This window comes from Apus apus, chromosome Z, assembly GCF_020740795.1.
Source record: "Apus apus isolate bApuApu2 chromosome Z, bApuApu2.pri.cur, whole genome shotgun sequence".
Classification (NCBI taxonomy): Eukaryota; Metazoa; Chordata; class Aves; order Apodiformes; family Apodidae; genus Apus; species Apus apus.
This window is the reverse complement of record NC_067312.1, coordinates 25,990,119-26,012,831: the sequence shown is the minus strand read 5'-3', so window position 1 is coordinate 26,012,831 and position 22,713 is coordinate 25,990,119. Positions and strand designations below refer to the sequence as shown.

The window sequence follows — 22,713 nt, the reverse complement described above, 5'->3', positions numbered from 1 at the left end:
CTTAATTAGGTACATTCATTAGATACTTTTAAGAGAAGCTGGGCAGGTAGAGTATGCAGTGCAGAGAGAGAAACATTTATCTCTGCTGGTTTAATGAGGAAGGAAATGAATAAAACAGGAAGGGAGAGAGTGCAGTGTGCCATGAAACTTCCCCCTCTCCTGAGCTCAAGGTCTCCGGTGTGTACTAGATTAATAAATTCCCACACTCATCTTGTGTACATGTTTGTGGCTGCGCTGAGGGTGAACAGTGAAAGGACAAGTGGTGAGAATGCCATCCGAACTGGGAGAGGGTTGGGGACTGCTACTGTCAGTGGCACTGCAGCCTTACAGTGATTTACACATCCTTGGCAACTGCAGCCTTAGAAAACTTGCAGCCTGCACATGTGACTCTCAACATGAGAAAAAGAATATTTACTTAGACTATAGAAGATTATCTTTTAATCTGCGAACAGCACCTAAAAATAAATAATTCATATTCTCACCAGCTTTGGTGCTAGATCTTATTTATTATAAATGGACAGATGGATAGATAGATAGATAGATAGATAGATAGATAGATAGATAGATAGATAGATAGATAGATAGATAGATAGATAGATAGATACCTCTATACATTAATATATGTATTTTTATTGAGGCATTCTGAAGCAAGTATTACCCTGTAACAATAAAATAACAACTATTCTCGAAGAGTGTGTGTGAAGAGATGGGGTGGAAGTTTGCAGGTATCTCAGCAAATTCACAGATGGGTTGTGCTTCTGCATATGGGTTAGGTCTGTGGTAACTTGTAGGATTGCATCCTTCTTGTGAGTTGAACTGTACCATGTAAAATTTTTTTGAGAACTGCCATAGAATTTGAATACTGTTATTCTTTGTCATGACACAGCAACGCATAATACTTTTCTGTGTTTTCTTACCTTTTTTATAAACTGAGACCACATGCAAAAAAAATATATCATCTGTTTGTGAGTTTACTTAGTTCAGGTGCCTGTATTTCATGTGGAAATAAAATCATTCCACACATGGGAGCAGTATAATCAGAAGTAGGTATAATTTAACAGAAAATTACCCCTTCAGATGTAGACTAACTTAGAACAACAGATAAGGTCAGAAGAAACAAAACACTTGTATCCATGAAAAGGTCATTGATTATAAAAAGTGAAGGTAGAAAAACAGGAAAAAAGCATCAACTTAAATAAGAAATCTTTTTTTATCCCCATATTTTCTTTTTCTTTGAAAAGGAATTGCAGATTCAAAAGAAAAGCAGGAATGATGTTATACTAGGTCCCCAAGTGTATCTGAAATGCCATAGCTCCATTTCAGTGTGACTCCCAGGTGTACTCTGAAAAATGTATTACCTGAAGAGATGCATGTAGTTAATACCATGTGTCATTAGTCTTCAGTGAGTCTTCCCAAGGCTTAAGTTAAGCAAAGATGCCTTTGTGGGGATGAGTCTTCTGACTTCTCATGAATTTAAATCTTCATGGGACCTCATTGATTTAGTTTGTAATGTCGAACCTTTACTTCAGATCTAGCACAATACGCACAAAGCAGCAACTTTACTGACATTTGTGAATATAGTAGAATGGAAAAGTATAAACACTAGAGGGAACAAATATTTTTAAATTTTTTGCACGTGCATCTTTGAGTATTTTTGAAAAAAAATGTATAGGCATTTCTTAAAATAGTATTTTTATTTCAGGTCAAATAACTAATTTCCTAGGATTTTTATTTTTTTGTTTGTTTTCTTTTAATTGAACAGGAATGTGGTGTTTAGTTTACTGAAAGTGAACAGGTTTGTTAGGGAAGACAAATGGTACAAACAAGTATATGGCTAGATTCTCTTGTGTGCTTTTGCTGCTTTATGCTACTCAGGTAGTCATTAACCCTCACTCTTTCAGATTTTCCAGTTACTTACTTGTAGTCAATCAGTCCAGCATAATTAAAAGGGTGGGAGCTATCATGCATGGGTTGTAAATAATTGCTCTTTGTACTTGGCACCCTTAAGGCAGAGATTTCAGTTCCCTGAGAAAGCAAAGCTGGGGGTTTTTTTGTTTGTTTTTTTGTTTTTTTAAAAAGTGTTAAATTAGGTGTTTTGTTTGGAAACTTCAGCAATCAGAGAAATTTCTGGTTTCATATTCAGTATGTCTTTCTGTGTGCTCAGACAGAAATTTGACTTGGTCTATGTGCGCGTTTTTGCAAGCAGAGTTACACTGTTAATGAGCTTAAACAGCTGTAATTCCTTTTTGACATACTTGTTCTATCAGAAACTATTCTGTAAGTTCGCCTGCATTTGCAAATTTATGTTTTTAGTCTGCTGAACTCTCGAGGTATGTGGTGGTTAAGACAGAGACCCCAGGGTGAGAAGTAATGGAATAGTTTATCATTGGAAAATGCTCCCTTAAATACTTTTACAGTGGGAACTGAGAGTAAACAACCGAGGTACAGAGGATGTAAACAGCACTCACACCTGCTCTTTGGCACACACACAGACCTTGGGTTCCCAGGATGTAGCCAATCACACACCAAACACACAATAAGCAGTGTTCTGATTTTTGTCAACATTCACAGTGCTGCTCACAGCAAGCCCTGGCCCTTAGCTGGTCTCATATTGCTTTGTCTACTTCTTTACAGATAGGGGAGACCCCTTTTCCCATGGCTATTCTCCACAGAAGGAGGTATGGGAGTGCAAAGCGTGGTTTTGCCAGTGTTGGCATTTAGACTTTATGTTCATTCAGTATTCCAAAACTCCTGCTGTCTTTCCTCATAGTTGTACCCTACAGTGAAATGGAATTTGACAAGGAAAAATCCTTAAAAGAAGGCTGTACTTTCTGGGAAAAAAACCAACCAACCAACCAAACAAAACCCCAACAACAACAGCAAAAATCTGTAATCCAAGTATTGGAGCATTTCAGAGTTCAGGTTAAATAGGTTGCATGCACACTCTGAAATAATCTAAAATGCTCAAAGTCTAGGAATACCTTGTAATCATTAACCCTCAGAAGAGTACCTGTTAGGAGTTCCTGAAGTTCTTGAAAGTGTTCGTAGAAAGCTACAGCAAATCCAGTGAATATTCAGTAACAGCTATTAGAATACGGTAGTCACATACAGGTAACACTAAGGATCAGAGGCCTAATTCAGTACAGAAAGAATATCTTCTAAGGAGCATCTCAAAACCAAAAAGCTGTAATTAGAGAAGCTGCCTTAGCATAAAAGATTCACCAGAATGACCTACTTAGAAGGATCATCATGTACCTAAAATCAGGCTACAGATTTCAGTCATAAATATTACATCCTGGGTTTTTAAAGGCTTTTTTAAGGCTGCATTTCTCTTTTGGTAAATGCTTCAATTTGCATTGAATAATTGAACAGTGCCATTCTATCAGAAACATTCAGAGTGGGTGAAATTAATGTAGAGGGACTAAAAATATTTTTCTCTATAGATGAAAGCTAAGAAAATATCTTCTAGCTTCTGAAGTTGTATTACCTGCATGTCTGTGTGATTTTTAAGTTGGTTTTATTTTATCAGAAGTACATCATGTTCTTAATTTAGCTAATGTAGCCTGAAATTCTTCTTCCTCAAAACAGTATCAGTCTTACAATTGACTTTTGGAATGTACTTCTGGGGAAGTGTTTACAACTTTCTGAGTAAAGGACAGTTTCTCAAAGCTTACCCTGGTCTTCTCCCATGGGGCTTGGGTGGAAAGTTCACAGTGCTTTAGCAAGGGGAATAGGATTTACTTCAGAAACTTTCAGCCATTTATGCTTACTGCTGCGTAATATCTCTCTGACTTCATAGCTGCACTATTGTAACTTTCTCTGAGGTTTTGCTGGAAAACAGATCATTAAAATGAGTAACCATTTCCCCAAGCTGGAAGTAGGCAGTGTTTTCTTGGAAGCACTGCTACAGAAATTTTAGTCTTCTTTCTCCCAGAAGTGAGGTTTCTGCAATCCTGTTGCAGTGCCCAGATTCACCCCCTCTTAACTTTAGACACATGACTAATGGTGCAGTTTTGTAATTGATTTCAGCTGTTCTAACTATGGACTATTGCCAAAGAAGGGTACTGCATTTCTTTCCTCCCATCCTTGCATGCTGGTGCCATTTCTTTCTACCAGCCCTGGTGATGGTGCAGATGTGCAATGAGTAAATTGCCTTGCTGATATCCCTAAAAACTGCCCAGAAAAGAAGGCAATGGCTAGTCTTTGGTCAAATATGCAAGCACCCCTGGACCTGTGTCAGCATTTGTGATGCTGGGCCTGCACAGAGGAAGTGATGGAAAGGTACACATGTGGTGCAAGGAGGCCAACTGAGACATGCTTTCATGCAGCTAGATTTATCTGAGCTCATCCCAGACTAACACATTCTGGGGTGAACTAGCTGGTCATACACAGTTGTTCTAGGCTGTCTCTGCTGTTACTATGGACAGGGGAGAGAGGGATTTCTCTGTTTGTGATTTAGGTATTGGAAATCTTCCAAGTGTGAAAATGCCACCACTTCCATCCACCCAGCTTGCTGTGCTGATTTTTTAGAGTGGAACTATGTATTGCTAAGACCCAGTGTGCGTGCACTGTGAATGCATTGGCCAAGTACAGTCAGCTTTGAGGGACTGAAATCTCAGTGATATTAACTCCCTACAAGATTTGTTTAAGTGGGAGGCTGGACAGAAGACAGACATTTCATGGTCGCTCATTGAGAGAAAAGCTAATATTGGTAGCCTTTTATTACTTAGGGAGTTCAAATGGGGAAGGATGCTGCAGACAGAGTCAGTATGCTGTATGGTGCACAGAATTGCTTGCTTGCTTTCAGAATAAAAACTGCTATCCATCCAGTCCAAAGACTGTAGTGTCATAAATTTCATTCTGAAAACTGGCAGAGAGATTAGATTTCTCTTTGGAGTATTGTCTTTGTAACCTGGGATATTTGTGTCTCTGAAGAAAATCGAGGTTTGTGTATTTGAAGTCCTGAACTGTGTTGTTCTGTGCTTAAGTGAAGATTGGTAGGGTACTGTGTCTGTATGAAGCAGCAACTAAGAAGGAGCAAAACTTTTTTCTCTTGTATTTTTCAGGTTGAGGCTTTTCTACTGCTGTTCGCCACACACTAGATATTCTAAAGAGCATTCAGCAGGTCCCTCTGCAGCATAACAGAAGTCCTTCTTTGATACAAGATGGAGGAAACATACAAAGATAGGACTTCATTAGTTAAAGGGGCAAAAGATATTGCCAAGGAGGTGAAGAGGCAAGCGGTGAAAAAAGTGAATAAAGCTGTTGACAAAGCTCAGGATGGCTACACTCAGAGGTCCTACAACCGATTCCAGGATGAAGAAGATGATGACGATTACTACGTCCAAGGAGGAAATTATAGTGGAGAAGCTAATGATGATGAAGGATCAAGTGAAGCAACTGAAGGGCATGATGAAGATGATGAAATTTATGAAGGGGAATATCAGGGAATCCCCAATGTGGGGCACAGCAAGGATGGCATGGTGGCCTTAGGTCAGCCTATGTGTGATATATATAAGGATCGTCATGAACTGGAAACAGAGAGGAAAGCTGATGAAGAAGAGCTAGCACAGCAGTACGAACTGATAATACAAGAATGTGGCCATGGGCGTTTCCAGTGGGCCCTCTTCTTTGTGTTGGGAATGGCCCTAATGGCTGATGGGGTTGAAGTTTTTGTAGTTGGATTTGTGTTGCCCAGTGCTGAAACAGATATGTGTATACCCAATTCTGGATCAGGGTGGCTTGGTGAGTAAAGTATTTTCTGTCTTTGTGCTATTATAAGTGTTATTTACAGTACACCTCAATATATATTTGTCAACATCAATACTTATATTAAAACGTTTGTATTATATATAAATAGGCTACCCAAAAAGTGCATTACAGCTAATATGGATTTATTGAAGATTAAAATTTTATTTTTTAGATACTTGTTTTCTCTTCCAGGCAGTAAGTATGAATAAATCACTACAGTGGAAGACTGCACAGTAAAACTTAACAGGAGAGGGATACACTTTCTTCTCATACACAAGAGTAGATATGCAGATTAACTAATTAAAAACAAACAAACAAATCACAGTCACAGTATTGGAGTTCAGCTTGATTTATACAGGAGTATTGAAGAGTAGATCATAAAACTGTCACACATGGGACATTGTCATACTGCCTGGGAGCCTTCCCAAAGGTGAGCTGCAATGCAATCTGGGAAATGCAGGAAATCTAGGGAAAATGCTGTCTTGCAGTTTCTTTTGTCTTTTACTCCTTTTATCCCAATGATGATTTTCTAGCCATCCAAACAAATTGGATGGTCAAAGTTGTCTTTGTTCTCCAAGATGACAACAGTATAAGGGTAGCCAACAAATCTTTCTGTGATTAGTTCATATGGGGTCAAGGAAAAAAACACCAAGGTTATACAACATTAAGAAGGAGCTTCCTAGTGCTTACACATTCAGTAGCTAATGGATTCTCATATGCAGTCTCTCCCACTTACATTAAATGTTAAATTGGGAAATTTATCTTTTCCTAATTCAGACATCCTGAACACATTAGTACTCCTGGCTTCTCTGATTGTCAAGTTATGACTGTGGGGAGCATGGCTGAAAGGCTTTATCTTTGTTACACTTGCTATATAGAATTGAAATTTGAAGGCACATACTTTATATTTCCTAAATATAACATTTTGTTTAAACAGTTGCTGTATACATGACAGAGGTGTCTGGAATTGGGAGTGGAGAATATGGTCCCTGCATGGCAGGTGACCATGAAGATTCACAGCCACCTGTTAAGATCTGACCCATGTCAAGAAGAGGGTTGATGATTTCCCTGTCACTAGAGTTTGTATGATGCAGTCTTGAGATATTTTGTAATGACTCTGTCATCATTTGACTAAAATTAATCACAGAAGCAATTAATACCTTATAGATATATATGTGTGTGTGTATGTAAATGATGCTTGCTGGCAAGTGTAAGAAAACTACTCTAGAAGGCTTAGGTGTGTAAGCACTGTATTCTCATGCCTTAAATATAGAAGTTGCAATAGATAGTCCCTTATCTTCCTTTTGTAATAACATAACACTAGCCTCTGTGTTGTGATATTAACAAATAATTCTGTGCTAAAAGATTAGCATATAGAAGCAGGAAGGAGCAGAGAAAAACAATTTCTTTCCAAGTATGTATCGAAGGCATTACAACATGTGGTGGTTTTACTATTTTCACCAAAATTACATTACTTGCCCATGGCCAGCAGAAATATATTGAAGACTGCAACTCATGAGCATGCTGAGGTACGTACTGCTTATAAACAGTGTAGATAGACAGCCTTTGCAGACAGCATAACCCTAATTCCAGTGATACAAAATACTCATCATGGCAGTGAAAGCTGAGTGAAAGCATCATAACTGGGCACTCACAGCCATGCATTTCAATTATTTTGCCATTGTTATTTCACATCTTAATTACATCCTAATCGGGGTCTTCCAGATAGGCTTAATTTTTTTTTTTTTCCCTTATTGTAATTCTATAATCCAGAGGCTCTAATGCTAGAATACTAAAATCATGGGACCTGTGCTAGGAGTTATAACGTGGAATTTATGCCCTTACTCAACATTTATTTTCCAGACAGTTTTCTGGACTGTTTAGAAACATACTAAGAACATTAATTTGTCATAGAAAAAGCACTCATTGATTCAGTGGTAAAAACAGATTTTTGCCTTTTGATTTAAATAATGAAATTATATATTTTTTCATCGCAAACAGTTGTTTTAATAAACATATGGATGCTGACTTACTTTGACTCTTCCAAGATTATAGTGACGTGCATCCTGGTTTCACGGTCAGGGTGAACCACAAACCAGAGGGCAGAATTGTTCTCTATTCTCCTCTCCTGAAGGAAGATAAAAGGGAATAAGGTAGAGAAATTTGAGGACTGGAAATTGAAACTGAAAGAAATTTACTGTAACACAGAAAGGGAGCAATATGTGTGGGGAAGAATAGATACAAAAACTTACATGTATACAAAACTGATCTCTATGTCGCAGGAGTAGGTGGATGGGGATCCCTTGTGGCAAGGCTGCTTCAGGAGAGGAGTACCCATCTCCTCACAGTGCCCAATGGTGTTGAGTCCTGGAGAGCATGTGGCAAGTTGAAAAACCTCTGAGCAGCAGCAAGGAAGAAAAGTGCAGAAAAACAGGACTGACCTTCCAGTTCTGGTTTTATTATAGAGCATGGCAGGAAGTGGGAGGGAATACTGACCCCTCTCTCTCCTGACCCTCCCAGGTTCCCTCTCTCTAGTTCTTCTTACAAGTCTCAAGAACCTGCCAATACCACTTAAACCATAACAATCTGTTACTAAGCATGAAGGTAAGGCCTCCTCCTTTCCCCACTCTATAAGCTGGCTGTACTTGTCAGCTCCTCCACATATTCAGTCTTATGTTGACCCCTTGGGTTCTGATGAGGCATGACTGTACCTTCCTGAGACAGATTGGAGGATCAAGCATAAAGACATTGTTTTCTGCGTTTTCTGCTTGCATCTTATCTCTTTGGTTTTACATGCAGCTCAGAACTGTACTGATTTTAGGTTGATTCTTTAGGCTCTGATTTGTGTGTACTTTTCTACGTAACTGTTTCTATGTCTTCACGTGCTGATTGGTCTTAAGTTTTATAGATACTTTTTTTTTTCCTATAAAATTTAAATAATGACCTTTTCTTTCCTCAACATCTCTGCATCTGAAATAATGAAACATTATTTCCCCTAAACTACGCAAAGCTAGCCTTTCCTAGTTGTATCTGTTCAGGATGCCATGCCACTGCTGACCCTCTTCTCACTGGTTTTCCTGTGAGACTTGTAAGTGCTCACCTTCATGTCACCGTTGCTAGCAGTAGATACAGGTTGGCTCCTGCTTGACTGGCCCATGATGCGAGTGTTCATGGCACCAGTTGGCATATTTTCAGATGGATACCTCCATCTGCAGTGGCAGATGGCCTGCATTGGCAAGAGTGACCAGTGAGTTAGAGTGAAGTGACTGTTTTTCTTTCTCAGCATAGTGGGGCCACATGTGGGATTCTCTGTTCTGTTGAGAAAGAAGAGATTAACAAATTAGGGGTAATCAAGTAAAGGACCAGTAAGGTGGTTAGAGGGTTGGAATACCTGGCATATAAGTAAAAGGAACTGGTCTGGTATAGTTTGGAGAAAAGAGGTCTAAGAGCGAATCTGTCTGTACTGTTTGACTATGTAATTGAGGAGGGCTATAGACAAGATGGAGTAAAATTTTTCTCAGAGGATCACAAGAGGTCAGAAGGTGCAGCCAGGGAACTTCTGGTGTCAGAAGGTGCAACTGGAGAACTGGTATAACAAAGAAAGTTCACAATGAGTTGATAAACCACTGGAGACATTACACAGAGAAGCTGTGGGACCTTTTTGGGGTTTTCAAAAGTTGACAGAAAATGGCCTGGAGCAACATGATCTAGCTCTGAAAGTAACCCTGCTTTTAGCAGGAGTTCAGACTCAAGCTCTGCAAAGGTCTCTGCCAGCCCAAGTATTTCTAATTTCATAAAATAAAAAAAAAACTACCTGCATGGCCAGCAGGTCAAGGGAGGTGATTCTCCTCTACTGTGCTCTCTTGAGACCCCACCTAGAATAATGTGTCCAGTTCTGGGGTCCCCAACATGGGAAGGGCATGGAGCTCTTGGAGAGCTTCCAGAGAAGGGCCACAAAGATGATCAGAAGGCTGGAGCACCTCTGCTACAAAGACAGGCTGAGGGAGTTGAGGCTGTTCAGCCTAGAGAAGAGAAGGCTCTGAGGAGAGATGCTCCAGCCCTCTGATCATCTTTGTGGCCCTCCTCTGAGGGCTTAAGAAGTTAATGCTAACATTACATGAATATTAACTATTAAAATGGTTAAGTAAACATTTTGTGGCAAGCTTTTTCTTTTTACCATTTGTAAATAAATGTATTTTAAATCTTGAAAAAAGCCATAAAAACTTGCTGTTTTTATGTTAATGATCAATTAAAATTACTCCTGTTTGTGAATTTTTTTAAGACTGTTTTTAACCAGCTTCATTTTGCTAGGTTATGGTACACTTGTGGCTTAACTGAAATACTATCTTCAAGACCATGTCCAGACCCTAAAGACTGAAACCTGGAGAAGCGTAATACTGAGTAACTGATTTGCTGTTTTGCAGTTATTTTAAAATTCAGACATTTAAGACTATTTCAAAACAAAATCTATTCAGGTGTTATGGTTTTCTCTTATCTACTCAATTCCAGTGACAATTGGTTTTGACAGCAGGGTTCCTCCATACAGTCATGCAGAAGACATGAACAGTTAACCATCTATTTGACACTTCTTTACTTATTGCAAAATCTGAATTTTAATAGATTATCACAGATCTGTCCTTACACAGAAGTGAGTAAAATTCCTTCTGCTGCTGTAATCAGGCATCTGTGTATATTACTGTTCTCTTTTCTAGTTAAATATTACTGTAGATCATTAGATACAGGTGATATTTATTCCTTGTTCCTGCATAGAATACATTAGGAGAAAGTGAATGTTTTCTGTTTATATTCCAGTTATTGTCAGGGTGCCAGATTTGTAATGACATAATAGACTACAAGTGACATAAAGAAAAAACAGTTCATGCTACTCTGTATTTTACTGTTATGTGCAGCTTGTAAGTGTTCTCCTAGACAGTTGAAACTTCCAAGAGAGATCCATATTTTTATTATGGAAAGCATTTTGAAGTTCCTTTTTTAAAACTGTTTTAGGCTGCAGGGAGAGAATAAGAGATTAAGAACTAGTTTTTCAATGTGGATTCTTGGCTGTGCTGTATGTTTTATTGAAGAGAGCACAGATGTCAAAATACTAGGTACTTATATATGGGTATTCTTGTGAGTACAATTACTATATTCACAAGAAGTGTATCTAGCTTACTAATGCTTACTGAAGCTATAGCAGACCTTCGAGTATGAGGAATCTTACTGAATTAACAATGTGGGTCCATTGCACTTAGAGTTAATAGTAGTAATAAATCTTTAGCAGAGATAGAAAGATTTAGAAATAAAGCTGTGGTCATCGAATTGTATGCTAAATTGTCCAGAGCAAGGTGAAAACTGATCTGTAGGATTAATGTCTTATTTCTTCAGAAGAAGATACCAGAAAACAAATGCCATTATCCATGCTGTTCACCTTTGGTGCAATTCAGTTCTCTTGCAATGACATTATTAAACTTCTACTGCATTGCTTTTCCTGCTTGCCTTCCAAACACAATTATTTGAGGGAGAAAAATTAAGACACAGATCCTTAACTGTTCTAAGCAGCTACATTATGTAGACGACCAGTTGAGATGGTGGTCATGTCTGTTTTTCTTTTCTGAGGGGAAAAAAGAGAGTGGAGAGCACACACAGTGTAATTTTTTTCTGGTACAAACTGGATTAAACCCATCTCACATCATGGGCTTGTTACAATACGGGAACTGGGAGCACAGATGGAACCATTAATGAAATGCAGTGTATTCAGTCCTGTGCACTGTTGCAGGTTCTCTTTATAAGCACTTATTTAAGGTGGGTCATAGCTGCCCTTCTTTTCTGAGCATGATGGTGTTCCCAGACCCCCTTATTGAAGCCAGGTGCAAACAGAAAGAACAGTACCACCATGTTAAATGTTTCTCTTCTTCTAAGGAATTCCTGCATGCAGCTTTACTAAGGAAATCAAGCTATCAGACACCGTTAACTTACATGTTCATCTTTGCTTTTAAGATGTTCACCATTTAGCCTGGGGTTAAATACAATATTATCCTGGCTCAATACCCAGTTGCAGTCATGCAGTTTTAGCCTGAATAACACACTCAGTACAAGGCAACATGAAATGACTGCATTGCAGTTCATAGCAGGCAGCCTTGGTGTTTGTATGCATTTTCAGCACAGCCAAATGCTGTTTTAACCAAGTAACATTTTGAGAGCTCCGTAAGTAATACCACTTTTATAGTTAAATGGATCTAATTACAATCATATACCTTGGGATAATGTCAGAGATCAATCAGTGCACATACCTCTAGTAAAGTAGTAGGTCACTTTTTGAGCAAGACATTTGTTGCCTGAATAAAACATTTCTTCAAGGTTTAAGCTATGCCTGCTTCAGCTGAATTCAGTGATTACAGTGGATATTGGGAAACTTGCTTTTATTTAAATGATAAAAAATACAGCCTGCAATTGCAATAATGTATGTACCTGTGAAGACTGTAAGAATAGCAATAAGATACTTGTACATCTAACCAGTTATAAATGCTGCTTTACCACCACGTGCAAGTAAGCCTGCAGTGCTTATTTGCACACAAAAAATAAAGTTAAATAATTAAGCATTTGTAGCAATCTTCAAATTTCTGTTTCAGAGATTGATTGTGTCTATAATAGCTAAAAATCACTAAGCTGCTTTCTTATGCAGTGCAGGTTATTTTCTGGATCTGCTTAACCTATCACAGATGAGTGATTTTACCATTTATGTCACACAGATTTATAGTCTCACCAAAGTGGCCAAAAGAAGGAGATGCCTCCCAAAGGAAAGCCTGAGGGCCATGGTGATTTCACACATTTAATTTTGCTGTCATCTCCACTTTTTCCTTCCTCTCTCAACTGCCATGAGACCTCTGCTTGATGATACATCACTTCTTAAATCAAAGTGTCAAATGGAGATTTTAAAACTGAACATTGTAAATATGACGGTGCACTCTCTACCAACTCCCTGTTTGGATAATGCTGCAATGCAGTTAAGTTATGATCTGCAAGTGCTTATTTATGGAAATACGGATCTTCATTATTTGTGTATTTGTAGCTCTAAATTTTGCATCTTGCATCAAGTTTCAAGGTATGAAAGGAGAGTGGAAATATGAGCTCCTCAGCAAAAATAATAAATACTTCCCCTGAGAAAGTGTTAATGAACTTCATTAAGACATGGAACAAATTTAATGGCCCTTTGTCACACCTGAATAGAATTCTTCCTATGCATTTTATCAATTTATTTAATCAATCAAGGATTTTAGAATCTTTCAAAGTTTCACTTGTTGTTTTATGTTATGCTATCAGTATTTCAAGTAAGCAGTTGTATATTCCAGTAGCCTGGTTTGAAACAGCTACTTACTCAGACCTTGGGATTGTTTAAGGGCATGCCAGTGCTGAAAATATGGAACACAATTTTTTAATCTACTCTGCATTTTACTGCGCATGTAATTCTTCCCTTGCAATGGGTATATCTATTCTCAAATGTTTGCTTCAAATGTATGTAATATCACTGCTTTCATAGCTGATGAGAGAAACAAAGTCACAATGATATACAAATATAAATATTTGAATGAAGGAATAAATACTGTGTTACTCCCACAATAGAGACATTAATATGACATATGCAATTTTTTTTAATCATCAATGCAAAAACTTGTTTAACAACAGCTATAGTGATAGTTAATAGTTTGTCCAGGACTTCGTTATTTACTGATATTTGTAATAAAGTGGTGTTTTTTTTTCATTTTTTCTTACCCATTTTTCAAGTCTCTATCAGCCCTATGCAGCATGGGATGGCTTGATAGGAGGGTGTGATATAAATGTGAGATTTTGCAGGTTCACTTACTACAAAAAACTTACAGGCTGTAGGAGTCTGGGAAGAATTACTCACAGATTTATTATGTGTCTGGGACTGTCGGCGACTTTGGGAAGTTTTGTCTATATTTTTTTTTTCTTGAAGAATCTCAGATTTCCACCCAGGCCAACTTTACTTACTACTTAGACTGGTAGATGGGCATTTCCCTACCACTAACTCCATAATGTGGTTTTCTGCCTCTCTTAAACCAATGACCCTTTTAGCCAACATGCACTCTGTGTTCCAGCTGATGGAAACAGTGCCAAACATTTTTAAAGACACATTACATGTCATGTTATTCTAGCTTTCCTTAAGGAGTAAATTTTTCTCAGGATAAATATGTGATGGATAAAATATCTTCAAAGATTCACAGAAACACATTTATCAGGCAGATAAATCTGGTTTTATCTGACATTTTGGGGGGATTGTAGAAAGTTGGGAGAGTTATGTGAGGAAATTTAAGAAAACGGTGTGATGTGACACTGGCTTTACATCCATAGTGTTAAAAAAGTTCTACATTCTAAAGTACAGGCAAAGTTAGCTCATTTGCAAATTTCTTTCTATCATATTAACTGGACTGAAATTATTTGCTTTACACTGGTTAGCAGTGAAAAGCCTCATACAAAGTTGAGGAAGTATGGATTAATATAACTCTTGTGAGGTGTGAGTCTATTGTGCTGTGAATTGCTTCTGTCTGGCATTTTTCAGACTTGCTTATTTTCACAGAGCACAAGTATTTTCCAATTTTTTTCTAGAATTCAGGGCAATTTTCAGGGTTGGTTCTGAAGTTGCCACTAGCAAGTCTTGTTAAATAGAGATCATGAACTGATAGATACAGTCATCTAAACAATTTTCCATTCAGACATTATAATCGTGCCTTCTGGCACTGTTGTAAATACTTAATTAAAAAGCCTGTTTAGCTTCACCAGCACCTGCAGGTGTATTGGCACCATACAGAGAATTATTCTGATCTGTTATGCTTCATTCTTACATTGGATTAGTTAATCTATTTCACTGACTCTAAATGGGAAAGCAGAAAGAAGATACGGGACCATTAGCAGTGGAAGTTTCCTTTTTGAGTCGTGTGCTGTTGTGTGCTGGGTGAGGTAGGCCACGTCTCTTGTCAGGCAGTTTGGCAGATGTGTGAGTGTCAGAACCTTACTAATTTCAGAAACTTCTTCCTAACAAGATTAGGCCTTATTCAATGCCTTTTTCTGAAACTCATAGAAAGTCTTTGGTTTTGGGGTGGTTTTTTTGGTTGGTTGATTCTGGGTATGTTTTTGTTGTTGTTTTCTGTTGTTTGGGGGTTTTTTGTGTTTGTTTTTGTTTGATTGTTTGTTTTATCATTTTTTAAAGTATAATTTATCTTCCTCCACCTTTTATTAAAAAATAGTAAAAACAGTTATTCCATTTCAAATGAAATAATTTTACACAGAACTGGAATATAGTCACATTAAGGAGAGATAATGGTTGATGAAACACTGAAGAAAACATCAGCTGTTAGCTTTAATACTGTACAGATACCTTAACTAGGAGTATTGGATTTTTTTAATTGGTTCTGTGATGTTCTTTAAATGTTCTTTATCATGTGCTTTAATTTGCTGAGTAGGATGCATCATGTAGGTGTACATACTTTGGTCTTTTTGTTTTAATTCAGCACTAATAAAAAGTTAGTGATATTCATGTACTCTTCTTGGTTTAGAGTCAGTAGCAGGAGTAGGCAAATAAAAAAATAACATTCAGGCAATAAAACTTGTATCCAAACTGAACAGTTTTGATGCAAAATGGGATGATTAATGTAGATGACTGTGTGGGCAATTTAAAGCTTTACTGAAATATATATTTTTGGCTTTGAAATTTAATTAATCCTAGCACATTGCACAGTGTCATGCACTGTTCAATAATAATATATCAATTATAATAATTCTGATTCTCAGGATTGCCTTAGAAGTGCCTTAGAAATTTCAAAGTCACAGCAATTTCTAGCATGACAGGGTCAATTCAGAGATGGGCAAAGAATGCATTGAATTTAACATCTAAATCTGAGAGTAGAAAAATCCAGAGGAACCTCCACAGTTGCAGTGGAAGAAAACAGGAATTAGGGGTATTAGGACAGCTTAACTATGTGTGGTTTATCCCAAGCCTGTCTGTTAGGATTTTCCCTCTCATGCCAGAGGGAACTCTTGGATCAAAGGAGAAGATAGTGTGAAAATAGTATGTTCAGTGATAGTACCTAGACAATCTGTTCACAGCTTCACGTCATCACCTGGGATTACCTGAATTTTTTATATAGTCTGGACTCTATATACTGTACATTGGTAACTACCATCTTGTAAAAATATTGTTTCTATGGGGGGAAAAAGACCACATATTGTCTGGTTCTTACAGCCCTCTGTTGCTAAATTTGAATGCTGATTGATTATTTCTGTTGTGAGCATCAAGGAAGCAGGCCTTTGGGGTTTGTTTTTTTTCTCTACAGTGCATTGCTTGCTTAGCTAGCTGAGCAAGAGCAGTAAGGAATAGCAGCGTGCTGCTGTTTCCTTCAGTAATCTCTACCAGGATTTGGCTTGTAAATGATTCTAATGAAGAAAATGGAACAACCCTGATCAGTTTTTTTATTCTGAGAAATTGTTGTGGAATAAATTAAAATTGAACTAGCATCTGGTAGTAGATGGTGCTTTTTAAAAAGACTTAGCTATTGACACGATAGTGTTCTTAAAGCAGAAGTGATGATGAAAATGTATTGCAAAGGTACCTGTTTACCATATTCTCTATTTTATGCCTTATCAGAAAATACAGCTGTGGAGAAAATTCCCCATCCTAGCAAGTAATCTATTACCTGTCACAATCTCTGCAGTTTCTGGAGCCTCTTCTGTGCAGTATTAATTTATCTAATTTAGATCTGAGGAAAAGCAGGACCAGTTATTCCTTTTGTTATTACAGTATTTAAATTAAAATAATATCTAAGTACACCGGAAAGTCATCTGTTAAGAAGGAGTAGTACTTTCATTAGTAATAAACAATGTATCAGCACACCTGCTTGTGTGAATTTTAGATAAATTAAAAGCTGATTGTCTCTAGAACTGTAAGGACAGTTAACAGCATACATACTCTTAAAGTAAGAAAATACTATGTTTGCAAAATTAACAGCTAATGTAAAGGTCCAGAGCTAACTCACCCTGTTCTGCACTTTGTACATAGACAGGAATTAGTCCCAGTAGCCCAATGAGAGGAAACAAAGAGGCAAAATGCCAGTTTTTTTCCTGTTGAAATTAAATTGGCCCTTACACCACAAACACTTCAGGTTGTAATGCTCACACCTGAGATCCAGGAAACAAATCAAATGTAGACATACTAGGCACATAAATTTGATATATGCATGCCAGAGGAAACAAAAAAAAAATTAACTAAAACCTGAGAGAAATTTGTGAAAATTATTTTTGTGAGACCCTTTGACTTTCATGTGGATGGTCTTTCTGTTATAGCACCAGAAAAGCATTGATCAAACCTTTCCAGCTATGAATTTCCATTGCTGGAATGTCCCTGAGGGTGGACAAAAAATGGAGTAGATTAATGAGTTCGAAGTTGTTTTCCTGGAAAAGACAGTGGGTTTTTCTTTTTATTTCATGGAGAGAAATGACTTCTTCACACTTCTTTCCTACCAAGAAAAAAAACAACAAAACAGTCTTCACCTTTGACTTTGTAAGAGCACAGCTGGGTGATGATTTTGGGTAGCCATGCCAGTAGACCATATTCATTTCAGTCTCAATGCTAAATCTGTAAAAATATATTGTAGGGAATTGTCTAAAATTTTGTTGACCTTAGATTTTGTATTGTCAAATTTTGTCTACCATTGGATGCTTTCTCCTTTCTGAGTATGCCATTGAGTCCCATTCATTTATTTTCAGTTATCTTCCAGTTATCTTGGAGATCCCGTAGTGGGTTTCTACATCTCCTCTTTTTCAGTTCAGTTGTTTTTAATATTTGGACTTTAACCTTTTAAAAGGAAAAAAAAATGGGAAAAAAAAGTTGGTTTTGTGGGGGTTGTTTGTGTTGTTTTGTTGTTTTTTTTAGTTTAGATTTAGTATTTTGTACTTCTTCTAGGTGATATGTTTTGTATTTTTGAAGCTTCTTTTTACAAGTACAGTATTTGGCTATCTTACATTTTGTCCTCTTATTAAATAAGTCATCAATTTATGTCTGTGATACTGTAACAGATCTTTATCATTTGAGTTGCTTATATTGTTGATATTGTTTTTTTCTCATATTGTCTTAAAGATCATAACTAGTTTTGCAGGTAGAACTGTTAGGTAACCTGCCCTTCTTATTTTCCTCCCTACACTGGTCACCTGAGTATGATCTTGCTTTTGTTCAGCTTTGCTTTCAGTTCCATTTTCATGACTTTCACGGTTGATTTCCTCTATTACAATTTATCAGTTTTATGTGAGAACAGGATCATTTTGTGTGTGCAGCAGATACAGTTCACTTGATTTCTATTTATGTGAAGTTTCTGGATTGGTATCAGATTGAATGTCATTAGATGTTTTGTAGGTATGTTTGAAAGTGGTATAAGGAGGTGCTTGCTTTCTTTTTTCTGTTGATGGAGTACAGGCACTATATATTGCATTGTCTTTATTTTATTGATTTGAGCTGTGAATTGTATACCATGTATTTTTGGTAGCCTTCATATCAGAACATTTTCCTGAGTTGCTTTCCTATGTAAATATTAGAGAAACAGACTTTAGAAATTAATAAATATTTTTAAAGCTTGGTTTGAATTGAAACTTTGTTTTTGTTTTTGTTTTCTTTCCTTTGTGAAAACATTAATGTTTCTGTATTTCTCAGCATGTTTAGAAGAGGAGTTTGTCTTTTTTTCCCCACTGATGTCACTGGGATTATCTTCTTTTGTCTTTATAAGTATGAATTTGTATCTTTCTTTAGTTATTATGGAGACAAAAGCATGTTTTTTGACTGACTGTGAAGGTTATCCAGAAAGTCTTGTGCACTAAGCAGCTAACAAAATATGGTAAATGGTCTGTCATGTGAAGGCTTGTCACTTTAAAATTAATGCTATTAAAGAAATAAGCATCCAGGTTACTCAATTGCAAGTCACACTTGAAGGTCCAAGAATCACTGCAGTGTGATAGACACTGTACACACCTTTCTATTTAGCACTTACTTTAAAATAACTTTATACTATTAATGTATTTGAACAGACACACCGTATTACCATGATTGCTAAAATAATTCTAATAGTGTAATAGTAAGTAAAGCTACACTGTTTGTAAATATACTTATTAAGCAGAAGAGAAAAATGCTTTGAAATTACTGTGTAATTAAGCATCTTCACTGGAGAGTATGAAATTGCAGACTGAAGGCTGTCTGCAGCTGTCTTGAGAGGGAATGCAGACAAGTGGGTTAATATGAAGAGCAGTAATAGAAAAAAAGCCTGATATGCTGTGGCATTTGGGGATTTGCATATATTGCATATTACTAGGCATGAGCAATAAGTTAAGTTTATGTCTTTAAGTTAAGACATAAAATGATTGCTGTAGGAAACAGTGAGGATTTAGATAAATCATAGAATCATAGAACTATTCAGGTTGGAAAAGACCCTTGGGATCACCAAGTCCAACCATCATCCCTACTCTACAAAGTTCTCCCGTAAACCATCTCCACCAACACCACATCCAAACCACCCTTAAACATACCCAGGGATGGTGACTCAACCAGCTCCCTGGGCAGCCCATTCCAGTGTTTGACCACTCTTTCTGTGAAAATTTTTTCCTAATGTCCAGTCTAAACCTCCCCTGTTGCAGCTTGAAGCCATTCCCTCTTGTTCTGTTGCTAATTACCTGTGAAAAGAGACCAGCACCAGCCTCTCTACAATGGCCTTTCAGGTAGTTGTAGAGACAAATGAGGTCTCCCCTCAGCCTCTTCTTCTCAAACTAAACATTCCCAGCTCCTTCCAGTATTCTTCATAAGATTTATTCTCTAGGCCCTTCACCAGCTTCGTTGCCCTCCTCTGTACTCGCTCCAGCACCTCGATATCTCTCTTGAATTGAGGTGCCCAAAACTGGACACAATACTCCAGGTGAGGCCTCACCAGTGCTGAGTACAGGGGGACAATCACCTCTCTGCTTCTGCTGGTCACACTATTTCTAATACAAGCCAGGATGCCACTGGCTTTCTTGGCCACCTGGGCACACTGCTGGCTCATATTCAGCTGCTTCTCAATGAGAACCCCCAGGTCCTTTCCTGCCAGACAGTTTTCCAGCCACACACTTTCCAGCCACACTTCCCGAAGCCTGTAGCCTTGCATGTGGTTGTTGTGGCCCAAGTGCAGGACCCAGCACTTGGGCTTCTTGAAGCCCAGACCATTAACATTAGCCCTACAATCTAATCTATCCAAGTCTCTCTGTAGAGCCTCCCTATCCTCATGCAGATCAACACTCCTGCCTAGCTTGGTGTCATCTGCAAACTTACTGATAATACACTCTAAGTCCTTATCAAGATCATCAACAAAGATGTTAAAGAGAAACAGTCCCAACACTGAGCCCTGAGGAACACCACTTGTGACTGGCCCCAGCTGGATTTGACTCCATTGACCACCACTCTTTGGGCCCAACTGTCCAGCCAGTGCTTGACCCAACAGATCGTGTGCTCATCCAGGCCATGAGCAGCCAGGTTTTTTATGAGAGTTCTTTGGGGAACCATGTCAAATGCTTTTTGGAGGTCCAGATAGACAATATCCACAGCCTTTCCTTCATCCAACATTCGGGTCATCAGGTTGTAAAAGGAGATCAGGTTCGTCAGGCAGGACCTGCCTTTCATAAACCCATGCTGACTGGGCCTGATCCCCTGGTTATCATCTATATGTCATCTAATAACACTCAAGATAATCTGCTCCATGACCTTCCCTGGTACCGAGGTCAGACTGACAGGTCTATAGTTTCCTGGATCCTCCTTTCTGCCTTTCTTGTAGATGGGTGTTACATTTGCTACCCTCCAGTCCATTGGGACCTCCCCAGTTAGCCAGGACTTCAGGTAAATAGTGGAAAGTGGCCTGGCAACCACATCTGCCAACTCTTTCAGCACCCTTGGATGTAACCCATCCAGTCCCATAGACTTGTGTGTGTCTAAGTGGTGTGGTAGATCTCTGACCACTTCTTCTTTCGTTGTGATGACCTCAATCTGCATGTCCTCCCTGTCTCCTAGCTCATGTAGCTGTATATCCATGGAACAGCTAGTTCCACTGCTAAAGACTGAGGCAAAGTAGGTGTTGAGCACCTCAGCCTTCTCCTCATCCTTTGTTACTAAGATTCCCTCTGCATCCAATAAAGGACGGAGATTTTCCCTAATCCTCCTTTTGCTATTAATGAACTTATAGAAACATTTTATATTTTCCCTAACACCTGTAGCTAGTTTGAGCTCTAGCTGTGCTTTGGCTCTCCTAATTTTCACCCTGCATAGGTTCACTTCATCTTTATAGACTTCATGAGTGACCTGTCCCCTCTTCCAAAGGTCCCTGTTTAGCCAGGCTGGTCTCCTACCCCACTTACTGGTTTTTCAGCACATGGGGACTGCCTGCTTCTGTGCCTTTAAAACTTCTTTCTTGAAGCATGTCCAGCCTTCCTGGACTCCTTTATCCTTCAAGGCAGCCTCCCAAGGGACTTTGTCAATCAGTCTTCTGAGCAGGTCAAAGTTTGCCCTCCGGAAGTCTAAGGTGGCAGTTTTACTAACCCCTCTCCTTGTTTCTCCAAGGATCAACAACTCAATCATCTCGTGATCACTGTGCCCTAGAAGGCCTCCAACTTTTACTTCCCCCACAAGACCTTCCCTGTTCACCAGAAGCAGGTCCAGGAGGGCACCCTCCCTGATCGGCTCACTTACCAGCTGTGTGAGGAAGTTCTCTTCCACATATTCCAGGAACCTCTTGGAATGTTCCCTCTCTGCTGTGTTGTATTCCCAGCAGATGTCTGGGGGTCGAAGTCCCTCACAAGAACAACAGCAAGTGGCTGGGAGATTTCTCCCAACTGCTTGGTTGCAGCAACTCACTGCATTGGTTGGGAGGTCTATAGCAGATTCCCACAGCGATATCAGCTTTACTGGCCCTTAACCTAATCCAGACGCTCTCAACCTCATCATGACTATACTTGATTTCCAAGCTCTCACAGCATTCTCTAACATACAGGGCCACTCCACCCCCTCTCCTTCCCTTTCTATCCCTCCTGAAGAGCTTGTAGCCATCGGGCACTCCAGCTGTGTGACGCATCCCACCACATTTCTGTGATAGCCACTATGTCATAGTTTTCCTGGTGGATCATGGCTCCAAGCGACCCCCGTTTGTTGCTCATACTGCATGTATTGGTATAGATGCACTTCAGATGAGCTAATGATTCCAACACCTTTTTACCATTGCTAGCACCATTTCCTACCAGACCCTTCTCAGGTGCTTCCATGATTTCTAAACATCTCTCCTTTCTCTCAAATGAAATGACAAGAGTGAGAATCCTCCCTAGTCCACTATCCTTCAAGCCCTGGCATGTTTCTTTTGGGCTTGCCCCTAACAGGCCCAGTTATCTCCCCTTCCCCCTTCATATCTAGTTTAAAGCCCTGTTTAGGAGCCCTGCTAACTCCTGCCCCAAAAGCCTTTTGCCCCTCTGGGACAGGTGCCTCCCACCTGCCACCAGCAGGCCAGGTGTCTCATATAGCAGCCCATGATCAAAAAACTCAAAGCCCTGCCTTTGGCACCAGTCACGTAGTCATGCATTGATCTGCAGACTCCTCCTGTTTCTCTCTTCATCCTTTCTTGCAACAGGTATAGAGGCAAACACTACTTGCGCTCCAGACCCCCTAACCAGCTGTCCCAGGGCCCTGAAGTCTCTCTTAATTGCCCTTGGATTTCTTGTAACAAGTTCATCACTTTCATAGTAGTCAGAGGGCTGCACCAGATCAGAGAGTTTCCTTTTAACATCTCTAATCAGAGCCCCAGGGAGGCAGCAGACTTCCCTGTGGGGTGGGTCTGGTCAACAAAGGGGCCCTTCTGTTCCCCTCAGAAGGGAGTCACCCACCACAATTACTCTCCTTTT

At 38.9% G+C, this 22,713-nt stretch overlaps 1 protein-coding gene across 1 annotated transcript in view; it reads left to right on the top strand.

Annotated features, from left to right (window-relative positions):
* Positions 1-5,140: 5,140 nt before the first annotated feature.
* Positions 5,141-22,713, top strand: part of SV2C (synaptic vesicle glycoprotein 2C) — an 89,115-nt gene continuing 71,542 nt past the window's right edge. The window contains exon 1 of the mRNA XM_051642048.1: positions 5,141-5,745. Coding sequence (XP_051498008.1) covers positions 5,166-5,745 — 580 coding nt within the window. The 5' untranslated portion in view covers positions 5,141-5,165. The remainder of the gene's footprint in view (positions 5,746-22,713) is intronic.